This window comes from Anolis sagrei, chromosome 11 (genome assembly GCF_037176765.1).
Source record: "Anolis sagrei isolate rAnoSag1 chromosome 11, rAnoSag1.mat, whole genome shotgun sequence".
NCBI classification, from domain to species: Eukaryota; Metazoa; Chordata; class Lepidosauria; order Squamata; family Dactyloidae; genus Anolis; species Anolis sagrei.
In genome coordinates, this window is record NC_090031.1 from 6,035,782 (window position 1) to 6,051,551 (window position 15,770).

General features: G+C 43.1%; 1 protein-coding gene across 2 annotated transcripts in view; it reads left to right on the forward strand.

Annotated features, from left to right (window-relative positions):
* The window catches only part of PNPLA7 (patatin like phospholipase domain containing 7), an 88,004-nt gene that overhangs the window by 3,038 nt on the left and 69,196 nt on the right, over nucleotides 1-15,770 (forward strand). For both annotated transcript variants that reach the window (XM_060757436.2, XM_060757437.2), the window contains exons 2-13: nucleotides 681-755; nucleotides 868-955; nucleotides 2,975-3,057; nucleotides 5,262-5,350; nucleotides 6,302-6,442; nucleotides 9,781-9,940; nucleotides 10,167-10,247; nucleotides 12,331-12,459; nucleotides 12,722-12,802; nucleotides 12,937-13,081; nucleotides 13,403-13,486; nucleotides 14,690-14,796. In XM_060757436.2, the coding sequence (XP_060613419.2) occupies nucleotides 681-755; nucleotides 868-955; nucleotides 2,975-3,057; nucleotides 5,262-5,350; nucleotides 6,302-6,442; nucleotides 9,781-9,940; nucleotides 10,167-10,247; nucleotides 12,331-12,459; nucleotides 12,722-12,802; nucleotides 12,937-13,081; nucleotides 13,403-13,486; nucleotides 14,690-14,796 (1,263 nt within the window). The remainder of the gene's footprint in view (nucleotides 1-680; nucleotides 756-867; nucleotides 956-2,974; nucleotides 3,058-5,261; nucleotides 5,351-6,301; nucleotides 6,443-9,780; nucleotides 9,941-10,166; nucleotides 10,248-12,330; nucleotides 12,460-12,721; nucleotides 12,803-12,936; nucleotides 13,082-13,402; nucleotides 13,487-14,689; nucleotides 14,797-15,770) is intronic.

A 15,770-nucleotide genomic window follows, 5' to 3' on the forward strand; every position in this document is an offset into this window, starting at 1 on the left:
GGGAAGTCTGGCCCAATTCTGTTGTTGGTTGGGTTCAGAATGCTCTTTGATTGTAGGTGAACTACACATCCCAGCCACTACAACTCCCAAATGTCAATGTCTATTTTCCCCAAACTCCACCAGTGTTCACATTTGGGCATATTGAGTATTCATGCCAAGTTTGGTCCAGATCCATCGCTGTTTGAGTCCACAGTGCTCTCTGGATGTAGGTGAACAACAACTCTCAAACTCAAGGTCAATGCCCACCAAACCCTTCCAGTATTTTCTGTTGGTCGTGGGAGTTCTGTGTGCGAAGTTTGGTTTAATTCCATTGTTGGTGGAGTTCAGAATGCTCTGTGATTGTAGGTGAACTATAAATCCCAGCAACTACAACTCCCAAATGACAAAATCAATCCCCTCCCAACCCCACTAGTATTCAAATTTGGCTGTATTGGGTATATGTGCCAAATTTGGTTTAGTGAGTGAAAATACATCCTGCAAATCAGATTTTTACATGATAACTTGTAACAATAGCAAAATTGCAGTAGCAACGAAAATAATGTTATGGTTGGGGGTCACCATAACATGAGGAACTGTTTTAAGGGGTCGTGGCATCAGGAAGCCTGAGAAACACTGATCTATAGAAACTAGGTGCTGGTTCCTTCAGTTTGTGTTATATCTCTGGTGTTTTCATCCTCTAGGTCAGCATTGCCTCCAGTTCAGACCTCACAAAGCGTGTCCTTCAGTTTGTGGAAGATCGAATGCAGACCACTATGGTAATCTTAGAATCATGATATCCTATTGTGGTGGCTTTGCTCAGCCCTTTGCTTAGATAAAGGAGTTTGAAAACATCAATGTTAAGACTTTATGTTTCATTTCTTCCCATAGTTAACTGGAATGGTGATTGGGGCAGCCGTTGCCTTACTGCTCATCGGGATCGTGGTGTATGTTGTTTACAGGAAGGTGAAGGACTCCAGTAAGTCTGGTTGTTGTGCGTCAGCCTTTTTAATAATAATAATAATAATAATAATAATAATCCTTTATACCCCGCTACCATCTCTCCAAGGGACTTGGTGCGGCTTACATGAGGCCGAGCCCACAAAACATCAGCAAAAACAACAACAGTAATGCAAAACAATAAAATAAAACTCATAAACAGAAAATAAGCAGTAAACATCAACAATAACACAACAAGGTTTAAAAACCTATGGCTGGGCCAAATGTAATAATCATTTTAAAAAAAATAATGCTGAGCATGACCAGGTGAAATATAACTAGGATAGAATTTTTGGAGAAAAATGGGGCATGCAGACAATCCTAGATCACTAATAAAGTGCATTTAGGGGACATATTGCTGGGAGTTTCCTTATTCTGGGGAGGCGCACTGAAAGAATTACATTTTCAGGCTCCTCCTAAAGAATTGGGGCATGTCTGATGTCCTTGGGAAGTGAGTTCCAGAGTCGAGGGGCCATCACGGAGAAGGCCCTCTCCCTCGTCCCCACCAATCGCGAGATAGTGTGGGTTCGTACACAGAAATGCGGTCACGCAGGTAGGTGGGTCCTAAACCGTTTAGGGCTTTGTAGGTAAGAACCTGCACCTTGAATTGGGACCGGAAAATGAACGGCAGCCAGTGGAGCTCCTTAAACAGGAGGAATGACCGCTCCCTGTAAGGAGCACCAGTTAATAACCTGGCCACTGCCTGTTGGACCAATTGAAATTTCCGGGCCATTTTCAAGGGCAGCCCCATGTAGAGTGCATTACAGTAGTCCAATCTGGAGGTGACTAAGGCATGGACCACCCTGGCCAGATCCACCTTCACAAGGTACAGTCGCAGCTGGCGCACGAGTCTTAGTTTTTAGCCTGTGATTGTGTCTGATGTTCTTGAAAGGAATGGGGATGATGTTCCTGATGGTGGACCTGGATCTGCTGGCATTGAGGATGACAGTTTGCTTGGGCCTGAGTTAAGTTCAGACGAGAGGCATGAGCTGTCTCAGGAAGATTCACAAGGCCACATTTTTGAGAGAGTCCCTTCACAGCTTTTCTCAGAACAACTGTCTGGAGATGATTTGTCAGGTGCAGAGAGTCAAGTTAATAAGAGTGTAAACAAAGCTTTTGTAAAGAGAGACAGAGTGCTCAGGCACAAAGAAAATTGGTTCGTTTACAGCACTGGTTCTCAACCTGTGGGTCCCCAGGTGTTCTGGCCTACAACTCCCAGAAATCCCAGCCAGTTTACCAGCTGTTAGGATTTCTGGGAGTTGAAGGCTAAAACATCTGGAGACCCACAAGTTGAGAACCACTGGTTTACAGGAAAAGAGAGATCTGGTGGGTAGGTCAAGAGAAATGCTTTCCTTTCATTTTTGGGATCTGGAAAAGTCTTATATTGATTCATGGAAATAGTTGCCTCAATCGAGTCAACATTGGAATTTCATCACGGTGTTGCTTTCAAGTGCTCTTAGTTTCATGTACCAAGTTTTTACCAAGCCTCAGATTTGTGTATGAGATTTTTCCTGCTGTCCTGTTTCATGGATTTTTATGTACTTATGGATCTTGTTTTCCCTTGAAACCTATGAATTATTTTATATATTTACTATTTTTGCTATTTTACCTACATATATTCTTCAATAAACTACTTGCTGATTTTACCAAACTGGTGTGGTGTTTAAGGTCAGACGTCTTCCTGCTCTGGCAGCATCCATAACAGGACTCTGGTTCAACTATGTGTACTTTTGGAGTGAGACAACCTTTGTCTGTCTCTAAAAACGAGGCCTTAATTAAGAAGGTAACAAACATGTTCTTAGGATAAACTATGCTTCAAGGAGGGGAACATTGTAAAAGGCAATCTCCAAAAGCACATGTCCCCTATCCTAGAGAGAGAAGTCATCTCCTGTCGTTTGACATAGAGATGGGAAACATCAGTAATGTTTTGTTCTTCACGCACTTGTCCTTCGTAAATGAACCCTCTCCTGTCTTTGATGAGCCTTCTGCTCTCTTTCAGAGCAACCTCAGCCACAAGTGCCTCAGTACAGGTTCCGCAAGAGAGACAAAGTTATGTTCTATGGCCGCAAGATCATGCGCAAGGTAAGGTTACCGCCAAGCCGATGGACACCAATAGTAGTAATCTATATAAATAAAAATGTAATGTTCGTTTGTGGGATTAACATAACCCAGAAACCACTGGACGAATTGATACGAAATTTTGACACAATAACACCTCACAGTCACTCCTTGTGTTGTGAGACGTTTTGTTGCCAAATTTGGTGTGATTTCGTTCATTGGTTCTTTTGTTTTTAAGGTATTCATTATGCACGGAGCATTTTTATATATATAGATTATTATTAATTCTGTAAAATATATACATCAAAACACATGATACAAAGATCAAAATACAGCAGCGATAGAGTGGTATTAGATTCAGATAGTGACCTAGATTTCACCAGCTTCAGGCATTACTGGAAAATATGTCCCTTATCTCCTAGAAATAAAAAAAAATACTACAAAGTTGACTGATATATGTGTCACTACTTGCATTTTATTCTCTTCCGGCCCTATTAAGGTCCAGGGCAAATACATGTTGAGGTTTTTTTAAATAAACTGGACATCCCAGACCTGTGTTTTCCAGCACCTGTGGATCGTCACACGCCATATTAGTAAATGACAGTGACATGAATGTTGGAGGTGTTGAAGCATGTGTGTTCACATATTTTTAAAAATATCTATTGTGAGTCCTGGAACCAAAACCCTGCAGATATGATGGGCCCGCAGTACAAGTGTTTTGCAGCGGAACTGGGGAGAACGGACAATTCTGAGTCTTCGAAAAGTGAGGAAACTTGAGGCATTGCTTTCCTCCAATAGATGGCACTCCATACACTGCCATTATAGCTGTTGAGATTTATCGCCCAGGGTCTGTCTGTAGATTGGGATTTCTCCATATAGCAAATATAGATGAATATTTGATATAATTACAACACATAGAGAGAACTATAAGAAATGTCCTTGCACACTGGAAATCCAACAAACTTCCACAATTTTTCCGACTATCTTGAGATCCAAGGTGCTTTTCCATTTTGAAATCAAACTTAGATGGAGAAGGGTTGCTCTGGGTTTTCCAAGCTGTATGGCCATGTTCCAGAAGCATTCTCTCCTGACATTTTGGCCACATCTATGGCAGGCATCCTCAGAAGTTGTGAGGTCTGAAACTGGGCAAGTTGGGTGTATATATCCGTGTAATAATGTCCAGGGTGGGAGAAAGAACTCTTGTCTGCCTGAGGCAAGTGCGAATAATGTAATTGGCCACCTTCATTAGCATTAAATGGCTTTGCAGCTTCAAAGCCTGGGGGAATCCTTTGTTGGTAGGTGTTAGTGGGCCCTGATTATTTCCTGTCTGGAATTCCCTTGTTTTTTTGTTTTTTTGTTTAGTGTTGCTCTTTATTTACTAACAACCACCATGTCAGACTACACAGATAAGCCACTGAAATCCACAAGAAGCATGTGGACAATTTCATTAGAAATGAGGAAACCATGAAAATGAACAAAACCTGGCTTCCAGTATTTTAAAAAAACACTGAAATCATGACAGTAAATGAACAACATTCAGAAAACAGGGGAATACCAGACTGGAAACAATCAGGGACATCAACCAAGGATCCCCCTAGGCAAGAAACAACCAGGCTTTGGAGCTGCAAGGCCATTCAGTGTTAATTAGGGTGATTAATTGCAACATTCCCACTTGCATCCAATAGACAAGAGTTCTTTCTCCCAACCTGGACATCATTCCACAGGTATATAAACCTCACTTGCCTAGTTTCCAAGGGACCTCACAACCTCTGAGGATGCCTGCCATAGATGTGGGCAAAATGTCAGGAGAGAATGCTTCTGAAATACAGCCAGGCAGCCTGGAAAACTCACAGCAACCCAACGTTTTACTTGTTACTTGCCTCTCTTGACGATTCAAGGCACAGCACAATTAAGACATACATACCACAAAATTCATAAGTTAAAGCACATAATCACAAAATATGTATATTAATATGCATCATGCCAAGGATTAAAATGTAGTCAAAATAGGTATATTGAAATACCAGTAGATTGTAATGTCAGATTTGCAGAAATCCAAATACAAGAGAATATCTCACCATTGGATCGTCAGAGTTCTAGGGCTTGGTTAGTCCACAAGAATGGAGTCGCTTTGTAGACCTGATTTAGTAAGTCCAGGCTTATGCATGTTTTGGTTGCTTCGCTCCGAGATCGGATCCCTGTCTTGAGGAAACGTTACATCTTTCTAGGTCACGACTCTCCCAAACTCCCTGGTTGGAAACACAGTCCCTCGGCAGCGGATGCGGAAGAGAGCCAAAGTCTTGTCCTTGGCAAAAAGGTATGGAGGGAAAATGTGTGTAAAGAAAAATAAATGAGAGCCACTCCAAAATGTCCAGGCCAATTCCTCTCAAAACCCACCAGTATTCAGATGTGGGCATATTGGATATCCATGCCAAGTTTGGTCCAGATCCATCCTTGTTTGGGTTCATATTGCACTCTGGATGTAGGTGAACTACAACTCCTCTAAATCCCTTCAAAGACCTCCAGTATTTTTTGCTGGTCATGGGAGTTCTGTGTGTCAGGTTAGTTCCAGGTCCATTGTTGGTGGACTTCAGAATGATCTTGGATTGCAGGTCAACTATACATCTCAGGACCTAGAAATCCTATAAATCATGGTGAATTCTCCCCAGACCTCTCTAGTATGTTCAGTTACTGATCAGTTCCTCTGTTTGCTGTGTGCCGTAGAAAATAATAGGAAAGGGTTATGGGAGAACCAGTGGGTGGAGCCATGCAAATTCCACACCAATGGAGAGAGAAAGGAACACTGGGATGCCTGTGGTGGAGGAAAAACAGAAAATCTAGGGTGAAATTGTCCCTGTATGAAAGCCTTCACTTGGGTGGTGGGGGTTATGGAGTTTGTGGAGGACATTGGCAGGGCTCTTGGACATGTTCATGGCGCTCACTATGACCTGCAATGTCATTGGAGGGAGCGCCATGCAAATTCCACACCAGTGGAGAGAGTCAGAAACACTGGGATGCCTGTGGTGGAGGAAACATCAAAAATCTAGGCTGGAATCATCCCTGTATGAAAGCCTTGACTTGGGTGGTGGGCAGTGTGGTGTTTGTGGAGGACATTGGCAGGGCTCTTGGGCATGTTCATGGCCCTCATTATGACCTGCAATGTCATTGGTGGGAGGGCCATTGGTGTCTCCTGGCTGGTGGAAGTTGTGTAGGCAGGAGCTTGTCTCTGAAAGTGCACACACACGTATTTTCACTTTTTTCCTTGCAGAATCCTGCGCTTCAAGAAGGAGTCCCCCACATTGCAGCCCAAGGAGCCCCCTCCCTCTCTGCTTGAGGCCGACCTCACGGAGTTCGACGTGAAGAACTCCCACTTGCCCTCCGAAGTCCTTTACATGCTCAAAAACGTCAGGTGTGTTCAGACGCGGAGATAGTTTTTATTACGAGACTAGTTTTGGTACCCAGCAATACCTGGGTTAGGTCTTCTGTCAGGATAAACACCAGACTTATTCATTGATGGCTTTTGGATTTCAAGAATGGACCAATCAGAAAATGTATAAGAATATAGCTAAACTACAAGTCCCAACATCATCTGTCATTGTTCCCAAACCACACATAGTTAAAGTTGGCCATGGTGGGTCTGTGTGTCAAATTTGGTCCAGATCCATCATTCGTTGCTTTCACATTACTCTCTGGACCTCCCAGCACCCAAGGTCACTTACTTCTAAACCCTGCCAATATTCAAAATTGGCCATGTTGGGTATGTATGCTAAGTTTGGTCCAGATCCATCATTGCTGTTTGGTCTTGGGTGAACTACAACTCCTGACATCATGTGTCAATTTTTCCCAAGCATTGCCAGTACTCACGTTGGGTCTCTGTGCCAAGTTTGGTCCAGATCTATCGTCAGTTGGGTTGACAGTACTCTCTGTATATGGGTGAACTATAAATCCCAGAATCCAAGGTCAATCTTCCCTAGGCCCTGACAGTACTTAAATTTGATCATCTTGGGTATGTGTGCCAAGTTTGGTTCAGATCCATTATTGGTTGAGTTCACTCTTTGGACATGGGTAAACTATAACTCCCAAAATCCAGGGTCAAACCCTCCCCCCAACCCCTCCAGTGCCAAGTTTGGTCTCGATCTGTTGTTGGTGGGAGACACTGGACTCTCTGGATAGGGGAGCCATTGTGGAAAGGGCCCACGTAGATATATACAAACCCATTCACCACCACACATACAAACAAACATATTTTCACTTTTATTAGATAGATAGATAGATAGATAGATAGATAGATAGATAGATCGATCGATCGATCGATCGATCGATAATTGGATGGATAGATAATTGGATGGATGGACGGACAGACAGACAGACAGACAGACAGATAGAAAAAAGATAGAAAGAAAGAAAGATTGATATATTATTGGATGGATAGATAATTGGATGGATGGATGGATGGATGGAGAGAGAGAAAGATGGATGGATGGATGGATGGATGGATGGATGAATGGATGAATGGATGAATGGATGAATGGATGGATAATTGGATGGATAGACAATTGGATGGATGGATGGATGGATGGATGGATGGATGGATGGATAGATAGATAGATAGATAGATAGATAGAAGGATGGATGGATGGATGGATGGATGGATGGATGGCTAGATGGATAGATAGATAGATAGATAGATAGATAATTGGATGGATAGACAATTGGATGGATGGATGGATGGATGGATAGATAGATAGATAGATAGATAGATAGATAGATAGAAGGATGGATGGATGGATGGATGGATAGATGGATAGATAGATAGATAGATAGATAGATAGATAGATAGATAGATAGATAATTGGATGGATAGACAATTGGATGGATGGATGGATGGATGGATGGATGGATGGATAGATAGATAGATAGATAGATAGATAGATAGATAGATAGAAGGATGGATGGATGGATGGATGGATGGATGGATGGATGGATGGATAGATAGAAGGATGGAAGGATGGATGGATAGATGGATAGATAGATAATTGAATGGATGGATGGATGGAGAGAGAGAGAGAGAGAGAGAGTGACCTTCCTCTTCATTCTGCAGAAAAGTAGGACTCGTCTTGATGTGGGGGGAAAATGACATTAGACAGGTTGGGCCATTTAGCTGGCTCTTCCTATTACCGGCAGTGGGTAGATGAGCCCCATTGGGAGCTTCACAGGCAGGGCATTGCTTGCTTGCAAGGAAGACTACCTCTGCACATTGAATTCTCCCCAATTTGAGCTGAGAGGGATCCCCTGCAGAATTTTATTCTGCATACACCTAGTCTTTTCAAGAAGGCTCCAAATAACGGTTTAGGATATTGGGAAGGGTTGGTTGGAAGAGAAGGTAAAGTGGGTATTTATTTATTTACTTACTGTATTTGTATACCACCTTTCTCAGCCTTTTGGCGACTCAAGGCGGTTTATGGACAACAATTAATATACATAATATGAAAATGCACATAAAAACATTAAATACAATCTAAAACCACAACAGAAATAATAAGCAACAGCCAGGAGACAGATGTTTTTAAAGACTCTTCCTCAGTCCCCTTCCTCCCCTTAGCTGGTTTGTTGGGGGTGGGGTGGGGAGAGTAGCAGCAGGATTTCCTCCTTCTGAGGTGGCAGGCAGATGTAGTAAGCAACAGCCAGGAGATAAGTGTTTTTAAAGACTCTTCCTCAGCCCCCGTTCTCCTCTTAGCTGGCTTGGGAGGGGGAGAGTAGCAGCAGGATTTCCTCCTTCTCCTTCTGAGGTGGCAGGCAGATGTAGTAAGCAACAGCCAGGAGACAGGTGTTTTTAAAGTCTCTTCCTCAGTCCCCTTCCTCCTCTTAGCTGGTTTGTGAGGGGGAGAGTAGCAGCAGGATTTCCTCCTTCTCCTTCTGAGGTGGGAGGCAGATTTAGTAAGCAACAGCCAGGAGACAGGTGTTTTTAAAGTCTCTTCATCAGCCCCCTTCCTCCTCTTAGCTGGCTTGGATTTCCTCTTTCTCCTCCTGAGGTGGCAGGCAGATGTAGTATTGTTGCTGCGGGGAGGGGCTCCCAGCCGATGACCCAGGAGACATGGTGGAAATCTGTCTTCCTGGCTCCCCCTCTTCACTCTGGCTTCAGAGTGTCAGTTGGTGGTGGGTGGTAGCCATGTTTACATATTTGAAAGAATGTCCCATTGAGGATGGAGAAAGCTTGAGTCTCTTTTGGAGTGAAAAAGCAGATACAAATAATAACAACAACAATAACAACAGAAATCAGAATAATATAATATAATAGTAGAAGTATTGGATATAAGGAGCCCCCGGTGGCGCAGTGGGTTAAACCACTGAACTGCTGAACTTGCTGACTGAAAAGTCGCCAGTTTGAATCTGAAGAGCAGGGTGAGCTCCTGCTATAAGCCCCAGCTTCTGCCAACCAAGCAATTCAGAAACATACAAATATGAGTAGATCAATAGATACCGCTTCTGCAGGAAGGTAACTGTGCTCCATGCAGTCATGCCAGTGGCCACATGACCTTAGAGGTGTCTATGGACAATGCCGGCTCTTCGGCTTAGAAATGGAGATGAGCACCAACCCCCAGAGTTGGGCACGACTGGACTTCATGTCGGGGGAAAACCTTTACCTTAACTTAGTATTGGATATTCTGGATTATGCCTGCCAAGTAACTTCAAGGCGTCTTGCACACTTCATTTCTTTAACCGGAGTCTCTTTTTTCCCCTTGGCAGGGTCCTTGGCCACTTTGAGAAGCCCCTTTTCCTGGAGCTCTGCAAGCACATGGTCTTTGTGCAACTGCATGAAGGAGAGTACATCTTCCGCCCGGGGCAGCTAGACAACAGCATCTACGTGGTGCAGGATGGAAAGCTGGAAGTTTGCATCCAAGAGAGTGTAAGGATGGCTCACACGGGGAGCTGAGATAGTGCTTCTGGGTGGCACGCAAACTTTGTTTCATGCAGAAGGGTGTTTAAAATGTTTTCTCCCTGCATGGCAAGACTTGATGACCATGGGAATCTCTTCCGACTCAGTGATTCCAAACTGGGGAAGGTGGATACAGGCAAAATGGAGTTGTCTTATCCCCCTTATTAAATATATATATATATTTTAATTCCCCTAGGATGGTACGGAAGTAGTGGTGAAAGAGGTCTTGGCGGGAGACAGCGTCCATAGCCTCCTCAGCATTCTGGATGTCATCACGGTGAGCCCATCTATCGGATCTGGTTGAGGTCTCAAAAACAATTTGGAAAATTAAAAAGTGACATCCAGCAGTTGGACAGCACGGGATGAGATGCTTTTAACATGATATAATAATGATAATAATAATAATAATAATAATAATAATCTTGTCTGCTGTGGATTCAATTTGTTGTGTTTCTAATAATAATAATGATGATGATGATAATAATAATAATAATAAAGGCCACCTTACTTGGATCTCCCCACATCATTTGGAAATACATCACAAAGTCCTAGACACTTGGGAAGTGTTCGACTTGTGATTTTTTGATACAAAATCCAGCCTATAGATCTCGTTTGTTGTAACATACTTTTGTGTCAGTAAAATAATAATAATAATAATAATAATAATAATAATAATATATTTATTTTCCACTCTTATCTCCCTGGGGGGACTCAGAGTAGATTACAGAATACATATGTAGCAAACATTCAGTGCCATTACACAATTAACAACAAACACAGACAGTACATAGACAGAGACAAATCATCCCCCTTTTCATCCCCAGCATCTGCAGGCTGTGCTCGACTTGACCATGGGGAGGTGCTCTTGTTCCATTTTTCACACCAAGGAGGCTGTTGTCCATAGATGCCTTCCAGATTTAATTTTGCCAGCATGTTTTCAGGGGTGCCTTTTACCTCCCTGCCTAAGCGGTACCTATTTATCTACTAACATAGCTTTTTTTGAACTGCTAGGTGAGCAGAAGCTAGGGCTGATGGTGGGAGCTCACCCCAACCTGCAGCTCAAACTGCCAACCTTCCGGTCAACAAAATTTTCAGTAGCTGCCAGTTTAACCCGCTGTGCAAGCCGCCACCCCCCCCCCCCCCCGGGCTTTCATCCTTTCTTGCTCTTTCCCTCCCCATATCTTTTTCCCTTTCCTTTCTTTTCCTTCCCTCCTTTTTCTCTTCCTTCCTTCCTTCCTTCTTTACTTCTCCTTTCCATTCTTATTATCTTTCCTTTCTCCCCTCTCACTTATCTTTTCCTTCCTTCCTTCCTTCCTTCTCCTTTCCTTTCTTTTCCTCTTCCCTTCTTTCCTTTCTTCCTTCTCCAGCTCTGAGAGGACCTACCTCACAATGTCTCCATGGCAAGGCAGCTCTATTTGTGGCTCTTTCCCTCCTCCCTTCCCCTCATAACACTTGTCACCTTTCTTTCCCGGTGACTTTTATTTATATTATTTATGTACAGTATTTATATTCCGCCCTTCTCACCCCGCAGGGGACTCAGGGTGGATTACAATGTACATATACATGGCAAACTCCAAGTGGCCAGATACTGGTCAAAGGACATTTAATCAGCTACCAAGTTTGCAAAATTTGTGGGTTTTTTTATCTGTTTGTTTTGTTCTGTTAGAAATGTAATACAATGTTCTGGTTGCGGATGACACGATAAATAAAATAAAATAAATGGCAAACATTCAATGCCATAGACGCACAACATATCTAGACAGACACTCAGAGGCTATTTAACATTCCACCTTTTTCATGAGGGGATTCTAGCCACCAGGGGAGCTGTCACTTCACCGTCTATTTTGACACTGATTAAGTACTTCCTCATTCTTTGCATGCTTGCTGGAGATTTTTATGGTGTCGTAAATTTAGTTAAATTTGCCTCCCCGCATAAGCGGTACCTAAATTTCCTACTTGACGGATGCAACTGTCTTTCGGGTTGCAAAGGTCGACAACAAGCTACACAGATTGGTCGGAAGCTCACTCCAACCCGGGCTGGCTTTGAACTCATGACCTTTTGGTCAGTAGTGATCTTAATGCCCAGCCAGCTGCGCCACAGTCCCGATGGGACATCACAGAAGGCCACTTCACATAGCAACAGCCGTAGTGGTACAAAGAGACAAACAAATATTCATATATCTCCATAGATAGATGGATAGATAGATAGATGGGATGCAGAAATGCAATTAATCCTGTTATTGAATTGCAAAGACATACAGTTGCCAGATACAACAAGCAAACAAGGCTGTTCTATGGAAGAATCAAAGGGCTTGAATGTTTTGTGTGAAACCCATTTCCCCTCCGTTTCCGGTCATAAGGGTCACCCAGCGCCATACAAGACCGTCTCTGCGCGAGCAGGAATGCCTTCCACGATCCTCAGGCTCCCGGCCAATGCATTTCACGATGTCTTCCAGAAATATCCTGAAACGCTTGTGAGAGTCGTGCAGGTGAGATGGGTGTGGATTTTTCTACAGAATTTCCTTCCTGATTCTTGTCCAGTTCGTAATCATGATGATGATGATGATGATGATAATAATAATATAACTATTATTATTATTATTATTAATAATAATAATAATAATAATACCCACTTCTTGCAGCTTGAGGCGGGGTACAATTTCATTAAACATAGGTGGTTCCTTACCCCTTGGGGAGAAACCAAAACATTCATGATCTTCTGAACTCCAACTTGGTTCCTTCCCTCCGTAGATCATCATGGTGAGACTTCAAAGAGTGACCTTCCTCGCTCTGCACAACTACCTGGGCTTGACCACTGAGCTCTTCAGTTCTGTAAGTGAGGCTTACAGTTGATGGACCTCTCAGGGTGAACTTCACCTGTATCTAATTCCGACAAGGTCACTGCTGGGGAATAGGGCTTCCCAATTGGAATCCCATCTATTTCCTTCCTTTCTGCTTCTTGCCAGGAGAGCCAGGCCATCCCGCTGGTGTCCGTTGCAAGCGTCACATCCGGTGGGAACACCAATAAAGTGGTGAAGCGACAACTGTCCAATCTATCGGAAGAGGACCGGACGGAGAAGCTTGAGAAACAAGGGACTCTGTCAGATCCTGGTAAGGAGTCAGCTTTGCTAGACCTGATTTTTGGGGACAAGTCTGGTTTGCATAGTATCAGCTGTAAACATCAAGCCAGCATCTACCAAATGATCCTGGATTTAGGGGAAGGCCACCATTTTGCTTTTGAGACATAGCATATTTGCCTTGGTTGTTCTGGCTACCCTCTGATATAACTCCCAATATCAGAGGCCATACGCTTCATCATACCAGTTCCTTGTAAACATATATAGAAGGACTTTGTATAAGCTGTGTTCTGTCTACAAAGCAACCCTAAAAAGCCCTTGGTTTGTGGATTAGTCCTTGTGTTTCTGGTCTCAGATACAGGAAGATCGCCTGGGTCGGAAACTCCACTCCGGAGAAGTTCATCTTTGACCTCTTCTTCTGGATACGCTGATATGTCCGGTGAGAAAAACCTATTGGATGGAAAGGAATGGTGGATGAGGAGAGAAAATGTGTACGGTAATAAATGCCACCTCAAGATAACAACAACAACAACAGCAACAACAATATACATTATGTCCCTTCTGGCAGTGGTTGATCATTTGGGGAAATAATAAATAAATAAATAAATAAATAAATAAATAAATAAAAAACAAAGTATGGGTTGTCAAAGGCTTTCATGGCCGGAATCACTGAGTTGTTGTAGGTTTTTTCGGGCTATATAGCCATGTTCTAGAGGCATACTCTCCTGACGTTTCGCTTGCATCTATGGCAAACATCCTCAGAGGATGCTTGCCGTAGGTGCAGGCGAAACGTCAGTAGAGAATGCCTTTAGAACATGGCCATATAGCCCGAAAAAACATACAACAACCCAAAGTATGGATTGTCGATGTTGCAATCCTAGGTAACAGCAGGATTGAAGAAAAACAACTGGAAAAGCTGACACGATATGAGGATTTAAAGATCAAACTGCAAAGACTCTGGCACAAGCCAGTCAAGGTGGTCCCAGTCGTGATCAGCACACTGGGTGCAGTGCCTAAAGACCTTGGCCTGTACTTAAACACAATCAGTGCTGCCAAAATTACCATCTGCCAGCTGCAAAAGGCCACCTTAATGGGATCTGCATGCATTATTCGCCGATACATCACACCGTCCTAGACACTTGGGAAGTGTCTGATCCAATACAACAGCCAGCAGAGTGATCTTGTTTGCTGTGAACTCAAATAATGATAATAATAATAATAATAATAATAATAATAATAATAGCTTTATTTTTATACCCCACTAACCATCTCTCCAAGGGGACTCGGTGTGGCTTACAAAGGGACAAGTCCAAAAATTACAAATAAAAACAGACACAATTAAAATCAACACAGTCATAACACCATCATAAAAACAATATGGCTGAGATAAAGGAAACAATGTGAAACATAGATGGAGGAAGCATGCTCCCCTGAGGCTGTTCTTCTGTGTTCGCCACCTGCTTCTCTGGCCCTGGAACTCAACAAAAAAGCTCCTGTTTTGTAGCAGATTTTGTAGCATTTTTAAGGAGAACTAACCAAACCCTAATATTGTTTTTACATATTCCTATTCACACATGACACTAAGGTACAACCAAACTATTGTTGCATACTAGGGAATACAAATGACCTTCTGTCTCTACAGGAACTCTGGCCGGGGCTAAAGCCGACTTGGACATGGCGTACGAGAGAGCCAGGGTCGCTTCCACCTCCTCCTCTGCTGAGGTGCTTTCGAGTCCAGCTACATGCAAGGTAGACCCATTCTCAAGCAGATGTTTTGTGCGTAACTGAGAATTTGGGTCATGTCAGCACAGCAGTTCCTGGTTCTCCTTTCTGATGGCTTTATTTCTCCGTGGCGGGGTATAAATAAAGTTTATTATTATTGTATTGTCGAAGACTTCCATGGCTGGAATCACTGGGTTGTTGTAGTTTTTTTCAGGTTATATGGCCATGTTCTAGAGGCATTTTCTCCTGACGTTTCGCCTGCATCTATGGCAATCATAGGGATGACTAGGACATCTAGAAAAGGTCGTCTTCCTCCATTTTCTTTTTCCATGGTGAATTGGATGTTTGGGTGGATGCTGTTAAGATGGTCCAGGAAGCTGTTGAGTTCTTCTTTTCCATGGCTTCATATGGTAACCACCAAACCTAGGGACCACCAAATGCAGCGCCCAAACACGAATCAAGGAACATGAAAGACACTGCAGACTACTTCAACCAGAGAAGTCAGCCCTAGCAGAGCACCTGATGAACCAACCTGGACACAGAAATGCTGGACCACTCTCACAACCACCATGTCAGACACCATAGAGAAGCCATTGACATCCAAAAGCATATGGACAATTTCAACAGAAAGGAGGAAACCATGAAAATGAACAAAATCTGGCTACCAGTATTAAAAAACTCTAAAATCACAACAGCAAAACAACAGAGAGGAAACAACCAGGCACATCTAATCACCTCTCAACAAAAGATTGCCCCAGGCACTGCCAGGCCATCAAATGTTAATCAAGGTGGTCAGTTGAAACATTCACACCTAGCTCCAGCAGGGAAGAGCTCCTTGCCCCACCCCAGCCATTCCACAGATATATAAACCCATTGTCCTAATTCCAACAGACCTCACTACCTCTGAGGATGCTTGCCATAGATGCAGGCGAAACGTCAGGAGAAATGCCTCTAGAACATAGCCATATAGCCCGAAAAAACCTACAACAATCCAGTTTATT